Source organism: Ursus maritimus, unplaced genomic scaffold, assembly GCF_017311325.1.
Source record: "Ursus maritimus isolate PB19 unplaced genomic scaffold, ASM1731132v1 scaffold_22, whole genome shotgun sequence".
NCBI lineage: Eukaryota > Metazoa > Chordata > Mammalia > Carnivora > Ursidae > Ursus > Ursus maritimus.
The window spans coordinates 21,106,604-21,120,165 of record NW_024424675.1 but is presented as its reverse complement, the minus strand read 5'-3'; the positions used below and the strand labels follow the sequence as shown (position 1 = coordinate 21,120,165).

General features: G+C 55.2%; 1 protein-coding gene and 1 non-coding gene across 2 annotated transcripts; both read right to left on the bottom strand.

Annotated features, from left to right (window-relative positions):
* Positions 1 to 388: 388 nt before the first annotated feature.
* On the bottom strand, positions 389 to 5,506 carry SLC52A3 (solute carrier family 52 member 3). The gene is made up of 4 exons (XM_008703257.2): positions 4,821 to 5,506; positions 2,836 to 3,341; positions 1,094 to 1,217; positions 389 to 601 (listed from the first exon to the last, which is right to left on the bottom strand). The coding sequence occupies exons 1-4, from the start codon at positions 5,385 to 5,387 to the stop codon at positions 389 to 391; spliced, it is 1,410 nt and encodes a 469-aa protein (XP_008701479.1). The 5' UTR covers positions 5,388 to 5,506.
* Positions 5,507 to 13,489: 7,983 nt separating this feature from the next.
* LOC121104689 lies at positions 13,490 to 13,562 on the bottom strand. The gene has a single exon (XR_005837037.1). It is a non-coding gene; the product is annotated as a small nucleolar RNA SNORD124 (small nucleolar RNA).

The following is a 13,562-nucleotide window of genomic DNA, read 5'->3' as shown; positions in this document are numbered from 1 at the left end:
AATAAGTGACTTCCCCGAGGTCACACAGCCTGCGAGGGCTAGCTCACCCTCTCAGTGGTCTCCCTTCCGACACCCCTGAGCCTGCCTCCAGCTGGGTCTGCAAACCTGCCCTCTCTCTCAGTAGTCCAAAGGAGTTCTGCAATGGAGTTGCGGGCACGGAGACACAGCATCGGGGTAGGGGTGTGTTTTGCAGTTCCCGGTCCCGTGGGAGGCCTTGTGGAGTTCTCCGCCGTTCCCGAGGGGAGCTGGCGTGGATCTTAAGTACTCAGCCTCTGCCTCCCAGCTCCCCGCCACTTCCCCTTGTGACGTTGGGCGTGTGCCCTGCTCCAGTTGACGGTGTTAGTAATGGGGGCGGGTCAGGGTCCTGTACTGGACCGCGCCAGGCGTCCTAGGCGGAGCACTGCAGGCTGCAGAAGTCGGCGGAGGAGAAGAGCCTCAACACGTTGACCAGCGGGAACATGAGCAGAGCTCCGAGCAGGGAGCCCAGCTGCACCGCCGCCCCGCACCACAAGAGGGCGCTGCGGCTGCGGTCACGCAGGATCACGCCCAGCATCACCTTGACGTAGCTCAGACAGCCAATGAACAGCACCCACGAGGCCACCTGCGAATACCGGGTGGCAGAGATGCAGAGTGAAGGGAGCTTTGGGGTGAGCCCTAGGGGAGAAGGATGCTTGCGGGGTGACCTAACTGGGCTCAGGGAACCGCATGGAATAACCTTTAAGGTCAATAGTCTTTGGGGGCGATCCCCTACGGCTAAGGGGGCCCCATGAGTTGACACACACCTCCAGGGCAAAGGAGAACCCAACAGCCTTTGTGTCCCCCCATGATCAAGTCAGGGGCATCTGGGAGAAGGCCAGGGCGGAGGTACACATGGCAGGAAGCGTGTAGCATTCAGGGGAGAGGTTGGAATGTCACCTTGGACCAGCCACCTCATCTTTCTAAGCCTCCATTCCCGAATGAGAAGCACCCCTTCCCCGGCCCAACCCCACCTGGGGCTTCCTTCAGAAGCAAACACAAAGACTTTGGCCAACAGAAAGCACCTTGGCTCGGGGAGGGCTAGGGAGGGAGGCAGCTCCACAGGCCAGATACTTACAATGAGGATCTCTCCAGCCCAGTGGCCCTGCATGAGGGGGCAGGGGCTCATCACGGCCATGGCCATGTTGTAGGCCCCGAAGCCAGTCCCGAGCACGGTGAGGACCCCCAGGAATGGCAAAGACCTAGGGCAGAGTAGAGGAGGAGAATGGAGGAGAGGACCTCTGCCTCTCCTCCCCTGGGCACTGCATAGAACGGTCAGCGTCTCTAGGGTTAGAGGTCAGATCCATGTGGAAACTTCCAGGCCACCTGGCTCAAGCGGGTCAATGAGGTTCCTGAGGGGCAACACGGGTCTAAGTCACCCTGCACATTCATGGCAGGAGAAAGAGAATGGACTGCTGCTGCGGGGACCTGGTTCAGATCCCACTTCCCATTGAAGCTGCAGGACTGGCCCCTGAGCCTGCTTCCTCACCTGCGCGAGGAGCCTTTCAGGGCTGCCGGAACCGTGGAACAGAGCGTGCAGGGTCTGGCCCGGGGCCCCACCCAGTGTTTTGTCTGCTGCCATTTCCTCCTGCAACATTCCCAGCCTCAGCCAGGAAGCCGGCCTGACAAGAATGTGGCTTGGAGCCTGGCACAGCAGGCTGTGCTGTGCGACCTCAGATGACCCCTTCCCCTCTGGTGTCATCTACAACACGAGGTCTACATGATCTAGGGCCCTCCTGATGGCTGGCTTGGATGCATTCCATTGGTGTGACAATGGAGGACCCTGTCCTGTATCCCAGGTCGTCACCCCGGGGCCTCCCTGTGCACGCTTTTCAGAACACCAAGTCCTGGGTGGGAGCGGAGGGTCTGCCCCTGCCTCTAAGGACTCTTTCTACTTCAAGATTCTTGGAGTCCCTGGCTTTCAGACTGGGTATTTCTAACATTCTGGGCCCTCCTATTCCACACATCAGTGGCCTCTCCTTCCACTTCCCCAGAAATCTCCAGCCTCCTTCCAGTTTCAAGCCCTAAGGGAGAAAATTCAGGTTTCTGGCAATGTGACATTTTCTGTCTGACTCTCCTATCTTGTTCTCCCTCCTTCCTGGGCTGGGGAAGGAGGGTGCGAGCAGGTCAGAGAGGCCCACGAGGGCACGCAGGGCAGAGCGGGGGCTGGGAGGCTGTGTGCCCTCAAGTTTCATGACCTCAAAGTCCGGGTGTCTCCTCCTAGGGTCTGAACCCCTGCCACAGAACCACTTCGGTTGTGTACTAAAATTTGAAATCTCGGGTCCCCATCTAGGCTGGCTCGATGTGCATTTATCAATTTGCCTAGCCAGTCTTCCAGAACTACGGCTGTAAAGGAGCCAGTTTGAGCTGGAGGCGGGAGGGCAGGGCTGAAATGCTGGGAATTAGACCACGAGATTAGACCCCTTCTGTGAGCCTCAGGTTTCCCACTTATAAATGGGACCCTCAGCTCCTATCTGCACATTCCTCCTCCAGGGCCAGTGGCCCGTCAACACCTCTGGACCTGCTATACACAGGTACTGCCTAAAATCATTACCAAATTAGCTCATTTTATGCTCCCAGCAACCCTAGGAGGTAGAACTATTATCCCCATTTTCCAGATAAGTATCCCTGAGGCACAAAGAGAAGTGATTTGTCCGGGACCCCATAGCTAGGAAGTGGTGGAGCTGGGATTTGAACCCAGGCAGTCAAGTCCTAGAAACCATGTTCTGTACGCAGAACCTGACCGTTGGGGTTTGGAATTCTGACTTCTGGAATGAAACAGATCCCAACAAGAGTTCCCCAGGGCCAGCTGGGGCAGACCTGTACGGCAGAAACATGGAGAGGAAGCAGGCGAGAGGGTTGGCCATGGAACTGAGGGTGGCGGACAGGTGGTAGGCCACAGGCCCGTAGGAGAGGCAGGAGTAGGTCTGCACGGATGGCAGCACGCCGTTGGTGAGCGCGTTCACAAAGGCCACCAGGACGTAGATGAAGGCCAGGTGGGCTGGGTGGTCGGAGGCCGTTTTCTCCTCTGGAAGCCCCTGGGCCTTGCTGCTAGGCCCTGGGTCTGGGGGGCCCAGGTCGTCCCCTTCCCGTGGCCGGATGGAGTGGAGGGTGACCTGGGAGGTGAGAAGGTCTTCTATGGAAGATTCCCTGGGTCTGGGTTGACGCTGGAGGAGAAAGAACGCGGCGAGGCAGCAGGCCATCATGAAGGAGAGCAGGAGGAAGAAGACCAGGGGCGAGAAGTTGGCCGGGAGGTAGCGGCTTTCTAGATGGACGGCGGAACGTGTCGTTCCGGTCAGGTCCGTCCCCAAAGTGCTATTAGCCCCCTGGAGAAAGACAAAACGAGGGTCAGTCAGCTCCCTGGGGGATGTTGGGACACAGGTAACAGCAGCACCAAAATCATATCCGATAAACAGCGCGCACTGTTAGTAAGGAAGGGCGGGAAAGCTGCCTCCTCGCGGCCTGTGCAGTGGCATCATTAGCCCCAGTTTTGGAGGGTTTGGGGGTGTCAGAACGGATCGTCTTCCCTGAGGCTCACGGGGAGTATGTGGCAAAGCCAGTCCGCTTGCTTCTTTCGGACTTAGAAGCTATACCGTTTCCCACGCTGCCGCCCTCCAGGGGCTGGTGACCCCAATCCCGCCAGAGGAGGGGCAGCCCCACCCCAGGTTGCCCTGTGGGGATGTGGCCTGGTGTGGCCAGATCTCTTCTCAAGAGACGCCGTGCACCTAGACCATGCCTGTGAAATTTCAGAACATTTACATGTCTTAACTAATTCAAACACTTCCAGGTGGAGTGCTTGTAGGGTATGGCGGCCCGGGGCCCCTGGTTCGCACCCATGGCTGGCCTGCTGGGGTCTGGACGATGCCAGGCGTTATGGGACGTGTCCAACACCCTGGGGTGGAAAAAAGCTGAATGTTTTAACCACATGAAGCATTGAAGCAATGTCTAAAGTCTACGGTTCTGGGGTGCCTGGGTGGCGCAGTCGTTAAGCGTCTGCCTTCGGCTCAGGGTGTGATCCCGGCGTTCTGGGATCGAGCCCCACGTCAGGCTCTTCCACTGGGAGCCTGCTTCTTCCTCTCCCACTCCCCCTGCTTGTGTTCCCTCTCTCACTGGCTGTCTCTCTCTCTGTCAAATAAATAAATAAAATCTTTAAAAAAAAAATAAAATAAAGTCTACAGTTCTGGGCGCCTGGGTGGCTCAGACAGTTAAGCATCTGCCTTCGGCTCAGGTCATTCTCATGGGGTCCTGGGATCGAGCCCTGTGTCCAGCTTCTTGCTCAGCGGGGAGCCGCTTCTCTCTCTCCCTCTGCTGCTCCCCCTGCTTGTGCTCTCTCTCGGGGAACACTTGCTCTCTTTCTCAAATACATACATACATACATACATACATACATACATAAAATCTTTAAAAAAAAGAGTCTCCAGTTCTTAGCCCTCAAGTACCTTAGTATCAGCTGGGGACTTTTGAATAAATACAAGCTCACCATCCCTGTTTTGCAATTCGGAAGTAGTGACGTCACCGCCCTGGGCTGCTGTGTCCCAGGTGCTATGACAGACCAGGCCAGGTGTCTTCTAAAATCTGAAACTCCAGATTCCAACACACTTCCGACCTCAAGGGTCTCAGAGAAGCTCCAGCCCCCAGAGGGTCTGATTTCATTGGTTTGGATGCGGGGGCGGGGGGGCACTGCTGTGTTTCAGGAGCTCCCCCAGGTAGGTGCTCTGACGTGCAGCCATGTCAAGAACACGAGCCCTCTGCGTGGCCCTCCTTGTGACCAAGCATGGAGCGCCGTAATGGGTCATGCCGGGTACCTGTAGAAAGACAGTCCTCCCGGTGGTTGCAGTGCTTGGGGTGGTGTCTAGTGGCTGAGTGACATTGACACAGGTGGTGAGACCCGAGCCCTGGGCAAGAGCCACCAGGGCAGGCAGGAGGCCGCTGAGTCCCTCGCCCACGAAGAAGGTGGTGAGGTAGCAGGTGGGCAGCTGGCTCATGAAGGGCAGGAAGGTGACGGAGGAGGTGCAGTCCACCAGTGCCAGGAAGAAGGTGAGGACCATGAAGGCAATGCTGTGGTGGCCGTCCAGCACCCAGGAGGTGACATTCCAGAGGAAGGCGAAGAGGGCGCAGGCGACGGTGCCCACAGCCAGCACGGTGAAGATGATGGGCACCTCGGAAAGGCAGCTGGGCTGGAAGTGATGGAGCAGCGTGACCAGGAGGGGGCCGATGTTGGCCAGCTGGATGACCACTGTGAGGTAGGAGGGAAGATACCACCCCTCGGGCAGCTCCGTCACCAGCAGGGGCAGCTCCACCCACAGCCCGTTGATGGCCACCCAGGAGCCCATCCCGAAGGTGCAGACCAGCAGGTGCGTCAGGAGAGCCATGGTGATGTCTGTGCTGTGCTGAAGCCGCCGCCCCCCAGATCAGCCTGCAGTGGGGCCGGGGAGAAAAATGCCGAGTGAGGGTCACTGTCCGCCGAAACACGATGCCGTGGAGCCCAGGATTTCCCTGATCCTTCCCCTTCTCAAGAACAAGTTGGCTTTTTACGATAGGAACACACAGACAGATTCTTTTATAACTAACCTTTCCAGAGGGGCAGGCTTCCCTAACCACAGCTCATAATTCCAGAGACCACCAAAGAAAAGTCTGACACACGAAACTGTGTAAATATGAAAACACATAAAAGTAATCCAAGAACAAACAAAGCACCTTCCTAAAAAAAAAGGCCAGAAATACCAACAATAAGATCAAAAGATGACAACCTGAGGGAAAATATTTGCAGTGTAAATCACAGACAAAGGGAACATCTTCCTCTTACGTAAATAGCGTGTAGAAATTAAGAACAAAAAGACTGAACGGATGAGTGGTCAAAAGATGTGAACAGTTCAGAGGAAAAGGTACAAACAAGCCTTAAACATACAAAAAGATCTGGGCTAGCACCCAGCTCTGCAACCAGCTAGCAGGGTGACCTCGGGCAAGTGACATTGCCTCTGTGCCTCCTTTTCCTCATCTGTAAATAGAGGATGACAGTCTTGACTTTATGGTTTGTAATGATATGCAAATATGTTAATGAGTCAATGCTTTTTAAACAGGGCCTGGAGCACAGTAAGCACTCACTAAGGGGGCTAGCTGTCACCCTCATGGTGAAATGCTGGGTTTGGGGACATGGTCATTTTTGTCCAATTCACATGAAAATTAATACATGACAATTACAATTTTTTAAAAGAGGAAAAAAACAGTTTCCCCTGAGGCACCACTTTGGAGAGAAATGTTGATGGGGCCAATCATCTCCCTTTACAGATGGGAAACAAGGTGGGGTCTGGGGAGGTGGGATTTGGAGCAGGGTCCTTGCAGCACTTGGTCTCCTGACCAACCCCTCCCCCCCAGCTTAGTTCTCTTCTAGAAGCTACGGAAGCATCCCATCCCGGTGGCTAGGCCTCACCTGGGAAAGTCCCCACACCCCAGCGGTTCCTTTCCGGGTTCCTACACACAGAACTGACTCTCAGCCCCAGATGAACTCCCTTCCTCCTTCCGCTGAGCAGAGTGCATTCTGTCCTGCTTTCTGTCCTGCTCCCCCACCGTCTGTCTACAGGACTTAGGCAGGTGGCTTAAGCTCTGGTCTCTCACCTGTGAGGCCGGCCTGACAGACAGGCCTGGCTCTGCCCCCCTAGCCCCCCAGAGGACCCAGGGAGGGAAGTTCCAGGCAGTTGTCGCATGGGGAGGACTTTTTTCCAGGTCAGTTGTGTGCAGCTTCTTGGCTGTCCACTCCCGCCTGAGACCAGAATGTGGTACAGAAGAGGGAGAATCCCATAGAAAGAAAGCTGTCCTGCTCCAGCCCAGGCAGAGTTGCGCCTCTGATGTTCGAAACGATAGGGAAGGACAAAAAGGTAGAGGTTGAATGATATTCCAAGGCAGAGGCTGCTAGCTGTTCCCATTACTCACTCTTTCCTTCTTCCTTAGTTGTCACAGAGACCAGATTTCTGGCTGGGCGAATAGCCGCCCCGCTAAAGCGGAACATTTCCCAGCCTCCCTTGCAACGGTCAGCGGATTGAAGCCAGGCCCGTGAGGTTGTGAGGGACTTTGAGAAGTCTCCTTCAAGATGAGGGAGCATACCTTTCCGTCCTTCCTCTGTCCTGCTCTCTGGAACTCAGACGTGAGGGCCAGACCCCAGTGGTCGTTCTGTGCTAAGAAGGATGGTGTGGGGGCTAAGGGAGATTAGACCTTAAGGCTTTGTGGCCCAGAGCTGCCACACCGGTCCTGTGTCGCCTGCCACTGAACTATTTTGTTTGTTCAACGCTGTTTACCTTGTAAATCAGCTGCTGTCTTGTTTAAGCTACTCATTGTATATACAGCAGAACAGTGGCCAAGTGTACAGAGAGAGATGTTCAAGGATATAGAGAGACTGATTATAGCAGCCCCCAAACTCAGGAGGACATTTGTCTCCTTTACTCTTGATGTCCTGACTTAGAAACTCAGGTCCTGCCCCAACCGGGATTTGATCAAAAACCAAGATCAAATAGGATTAGTTGTTGAAATAACACCTTGAAGTGACGTAGAGAGGCTAAGCGTAGAAAGGTTAAGCGTAGACTTGGGGACAAAGGTCTTTCAGAGAACTGCAAAGAGATGGAGGGAGGGAGGGAGAAAAAGAGAATGAGAGAGGGAGGGAGGCATGAGAGAGAAACAAAGAGCTCTCAATATGGGATTTGACGCCAAAGGTATAAATTAAGCCCCCGGGTCATTTCACATCGATACTGTAGTTCCCAGCGGAGTCAAAGCAGCCGCGGGTGTCTCTATGCTGAGTAACATTCCCTCACAGCCCCAGACAAGCCGGGAGAAGCAGCAGCGCAATCCGCGGCCGCGGCGGGGTGGTGACTCACTGCTCTCGGCCTTGACGGCAGAAGGTTGTGTAAAATAAACAAGGAAATAGAGGAGGCAATAAATGATATTTCCAATAAACGGGAATAAGTAAATAACTCAAGGGAGGAGGTGGATTTGCTAAAGATGGTTACTTTTATCATCTGAAAAGCTATTAAAATAATGAGAGTTCAGCCAGATATCCAGTTATGCATTTATAACTATGTGGTTTTCTTGCCTAGAACCAGTCAGAAAGTGAGACTTGCCATGGTAGTCATTTGGAGGAAAAGAAATAAAGCTGGATTTCTTTCTTACTTCTTATCCTTCACCCCTGAGAAAAAGGATTCCAGCTGGATCAAATGTTTAAATATTTTTTTTAATTAAAAAAAGAATAAAAATGCCCAAAGAACATAGAGGCAGAGGGAACTGCTTGTGCAAATGTCCTGGGGCAGGCGTGAGCCTGGGCCAGTGTGACTGGAGCAGAGGGCTTGATGGGGAGATAGGGGCAGACGGGCGGGTGAGGAGCCTGGGACTCCTTCATGTGCAACAGGCTCTGAGCACCGACAGACTAAATACCCACACCCCACAGAGCTGAGCTGTCTGGGTTCTGATGCAGGCACCACATGGTTGTGCAAGTTGGGGGAAGTGATTTGGCCCTGCAAGTCTCTTCCATTGGCCGGAAAACAGTCGTGACGGTGGTATGGCCCAGCGTGACCCATCTCCTCTGTGGCTCTCCTGCCCGGGCCTGCTTCCAGGCAGCCACACCAAGTGCCCCATGCTCCGGGACCTGGGAGACACAAGGACCCCACTGATGGGGAACACAGCCATCAGTGACAATGGTAGGAGGATGTCCTCACAGAGGGGCTGCATGTGCAGAGGTCTGGTGGCTTCACAGCGCTACGGGAGTGGCTTGCAATGAGTATGTTGGGAATATTTTTTAATATTTTTAATATTTTAATTTTAAGAGTACATAGCTCTTTTCTCTTTTTCCTATAGTGACCTTGCAGTTCTTGTTCATTCATTCGACCGGTATTTACTGGCCACTTGCTGTGTGCTGGACAGTAATTTCTGCTCTCAGGAAAGTGTGAGAAGTCACTGAGAGAAATAAAACCCAGAAATCTAGAGCAAACCAGCAGTGATAAGGGCTGTAGGAGGGAAGCAGAGCTGGGAGGAGCGGGTGCCAGCCATCACAAATGGGGTTGTCAGAGGGAACATGAAGGAAGTGTGGGAGTGAGCCAGGCCAGGGGAGAGTGGTGCAGGGGGAGGGAACGGCAAGTGCAAAGGCCCTGGGGTGGCTGCAGCAGTGCGAGGTGGGGGGTGGGCAGGTCACGTAGGGCCCTGGAGGCTAGAGTTTGGGTGTTTTCTCTGAGCCCAAATCTCCATTCCTAGCCAGAGGGAGGACTGGCTTTAACTGTGTTTTAGCAGAAGCACACTGGCTGTTGTGAGGAGAGTAATGTGGGGCCAGGGCAGAAGGAGGAGTGAAGCCTGTTCATCTCTTAGGGAGCTGGTGTGGTAATCCAGGCAAAAAAGAGTAATGCCAACAATAGTAAGAACTCTAACAGTAGCCACCATTTACTGGCCAAGCACTTTACACACATTATCCATCAGATCCTTACAACAATCCCCAGGTAGGCAGTATGACCATCTCCATTTTATAAATGAGTTAATGCAGCTCAGAAAAGTGATTTGCCCGAGGTCACCCAGCTGGCCCCCTGGGAGCTGGGATTGGAACCTAGGCACGGCTGACTCTGCAGCCAGCCTGAGTAGAGTCCAGGAGGGAGGGGGTTACGAAGAGGTGGCAGGGGCTGAGCCAGATCCCTTTCCATTCACCCCCCCCACCTCCGCCACCCCACCATGGGCTGGGAAGGGGAGAAATAAGACTGGGAGACACGGCTGCTTTCTGGGCCCACCAGGGGCGCTCGGGGACCAGAAACCTAAGGCTCTGGAAGAGATGCTTAAGGCTTCACCCACCCCATGGCAGGTGTGCGCCAGGTACGGAGCCAGGACAGCCCCCCGCAAACGTGTCTCTTTCCTTCAAATTCTTGTATCTAAAGCTGAGAGTCCCAGGCCCAAGGGAGTGGGGCTGGAGGCCAGTGTGGCCTCAGTGTGTGGCTGGGCCACCTGCTGCCCCAGACGGCAGAAAGGGCCCTGTCTTACCTTGACCATCCCGCGCGGCCCGCTTTGTTCCCCCACCGTGTTATCCGGCAACCGCTCACTTGCAGAGCTTTATCTGTGTCTTATCATTTGCGTGCTGACTGCTCCCACTGGAATATCATCTCCTTGTGAGCAGGGCCCCATCTCTCTTCCAGGGTCCAGGTGGCCACCTGGTTTGCAAAGGGCTGGGCCATCGACCGAGCCTGCCTCAGCCTTGTGGGTTGAGTCGGCCAGTGTGGCCCAGGCAGTGCCAGCCAGCAGTGTGGGCCCTGTCTACACCCGCTCCTGGACAAGTCCAAGTCAGTATTGTCCCAGAGTCCTTGGTGAATCCTGCAGGCCCCTGCCTGGGGCCTGGGATGTGGGACCTGGCCTGTCCTCATGAGACAGTGGGGAGGTTGTTCGGGTTGGAGGAAGGGTGGCTTTGAGTAGACAGAGCAGGGAGAGAGAGAGAACCGAAGCTAGAGTGACAGAGGGACAGAGGCAGGACAGGAGGAGGAGGTGGGGCAGAGAGGGCAGGGGGCAGGAGGGGAGCAGACAGAGGGAGAAGAGCAGCTGGGTGTGCTGGAACCCTGGCCCCACTCAGTCACCACTCTCACCTAACCGCTCCCATCCTTGTGGCTCAGGAGGCCCTCCCTTACCTCTCCTCACATCAGAGTCCCCCAGCCTCCTCCAACGCAACGTTCCCGTCTCACTAATGTGGGGAAACTGAGGCCCAGAGAGGAGGCAGTACATGCCCACACCGTGTCCCCCCCCACTCCCCCCATCTCAGCTTGTGGTGGTCATCCAGGCCTGTGCTCACTGGCTGTGTGTCCTCAGGCCGGCTGCTCACCCTCTCTGGGTCTTGGTTTCTCCATCGAAGAAAGGGTGTGGGGATGTCCCCGTCTTGTTGGGCTCGGCTGATAGGGAGGAAGCAAGGAGATAATGCGAGCCCAGGCTGGCTGGCAGGGACTTTGAGTTCCCTTCCTCCTCCTCCTCCTTCCCAGGGCCTGGAAGGGCTGCAGGCCTCCCACGAGGCTGACCTTGGCGAAGCAGCCTCCCTTCAGTGCCCATCCCAACCCCCAGCCCCTATGCCAGGCTGGTGAAAGTCCGGCCCAACCTGGCAGGAGCAGCCGTCTAGACTTCCCAGCGGCATGGAGACGCAGCCGGGCAGAGGTCAGTGGGGGTCCAGTCTTTTGACCCAGGAAGGAGGGGGCTGAAGTCCACCAAGCCAGCTCCAACCTGACCACAGAGGAGGAAGCCCTTCTTCCCTTCTATCCCTCCAGCCTCCAGCCCAGGAGTCTGAAACCAGGCGAAAAACCACAGACCACTGGCTGTCCCCAGATAAGTGCCCCCTGCACCCTCAGTGCCCAGTGCCAGCCGGCCCCTGCTATCTGCAGCTGTGTCTCACAGCCCTGAGCCACCCAGCAAGGCCTCCTTACCTGCTGGTCCCGTTCCCAAGTGGCTCTGCCTGGGAGGGGTGGAGGCAGACCAGTTAGTATTAACCTGCCCCGCCCAGCCCCGCGGAGGGGGAGAGGCAGGGGGTGGTGGGCGGGGCTGTCCCCGGCACCAAGAGCCTACTGTGTGTCTGCAGTCGCCCGAGAGGCCCAGTCCCTGTGATCCCGATGATACCACCGTACCAGTAAAAGGCTCACATTATCAGCGAGTGCTTCCTGCCATCCAGGTTTTATGAGGGCTGACTCCTAGAAGGCAGACGGCCTGCCCAGGCTGGCTCTGGCCTCCCCCAGGGCCATCCTAATTCCTTTCGCACAAGAACAGGGCTCCCCGGAGCAGAAACTCTTGGTTCAAACACTGGAGCTCAAGCAAGTCACTTGGAAAGTGGGGGTATTAATAGCATCTTCCCGGTAGGGCAGAAATCCTAACAGCCGCTGTGTGCCAAGCTGACTCTGTGCCAAGCCCTGAGCTTGACAGGCACGAATACATTTACTCTTCACCACAGCCTTTCGGGGGGAGACAGTATGATGATCCCATTATACAGATGAGGAAACAGAGGCCCAGAGAAGTCAAGAGTCTCGGCAGAGCTGGTCTCTGACGTCCACTGACAAACACCTGTCGGACCTTAGTAATAGTTCATATCTGATTAAATCGCTCAGGAATCCTAGGCAGTAGGCAGATGCTACTTTTAGTCCCTACTTTACAGATGGGGAAACTGAGACTCACGGAGGTGAAGTGACTGGCTCGAGGTGCTCTAGCTGGGAAGTGCAGGGTCAGATTCAAAGCCGACTCCAACTGGCGCTCACGCCGGGTCTGGCACCTACCGTAAACCCTCCCCTGAGAATTCTCGGCCCCTTTCTGCCTTGTTCTCTGAAATACTCATCTGCTTGAGGAGCGATCGCTCTCCAGGCAGATGCTTGGGATGAGAGGTGAGCAGAGCTCAGAGGAGGACACCGGACCCCTCTCTGAGCTGGCAGGGGCTCAGGAGCACTTTGGGTGGTGGGGACACAAGAATGTGCTCCCCAGGGGAGCCGCCACCAGGCCTCCAGCAGTGAGAGGCCGCTCCTGGCCCAAATCCCTCCCACCCACTGATGTTCCTTTCTGACTCCCACCGAAGGGCTCCCAGCTGCTGTGGACTCCCTTCTCGCCATCTCACAGGTGCCTCTTGTGGTATTTTTATTTTTAATTTAAAAACATATCTTGGGGCACCTGGGTGGCGCGTCTGCCTTCGGCTCAGGGCGTGATCCCGGCGTTACGGGATCGAGCCCCACATCAGACTCCTCCGCTGGGAGCCTGCTTCTTCCTCTCCCACCCCCCCTGCTTGTGTTCACTCTCTTGCAGGCTGTCTCTATCTCTGTCGAATAAATAAATAAAATCTTAAAAAAAAAAAACAAACAAACATATCTTTATTATCAACCCGCAAGGACTCCCCCGTTGCTCACCAAATTAAAAAAAATGCCTAAGCCTCACATTTACGTCCTTTCTCAGCTGGGACCAATAAACCATGACAACTTTTTTTTAAATTTTTTTTATATGGGTCACTGAGGCCTTTTTATTCTGCACACAAAACCACTGGGGATCTTGCCTGTGGACACCTCAAGATTATAAAGTAGACAGACTTGGCTCCAGACACTGGGTGGGAAATGAGGTGAGAAAACAATGATTTGGGCCAATCACACGATTACAGAGCTCGGGTTTCCAGCAGGGTTCCAGATGGTCAAGTGGCTTCTGCAGCAGTTCTAAGGAAGCAGTGAGAACATCACAGGGAGGGGAGAGGGCAGTTGACTAGGGACCGCAGGATTCGGGGTGCGCTGCCTGGAGCTTACTTGGCGAGGGGGTTTCTGAAGTTTCTGCCGGCGAACTCAGCCTTGCTACCCCGTTCCTCTTCAATCCTGAGGATCTGGTTGTACTTGGCCAAGCGCTCAGACCGGCAAGGTGCCCCTGTCTGGATCTGCCCAGTGCAAAGTCCCACCACCAGGTCAGCAATGAAGGTATCTTCAGTCTCCCCGGAGCGATGCGACACCATGACGCCCCAGCCATTGGACCGGGCCAGCAAGTGGCTCCTTCAAAGCTCTAAGGCTCAGAATCCTTTTCTTGAGTCGCAATGGGAACATCGTCCC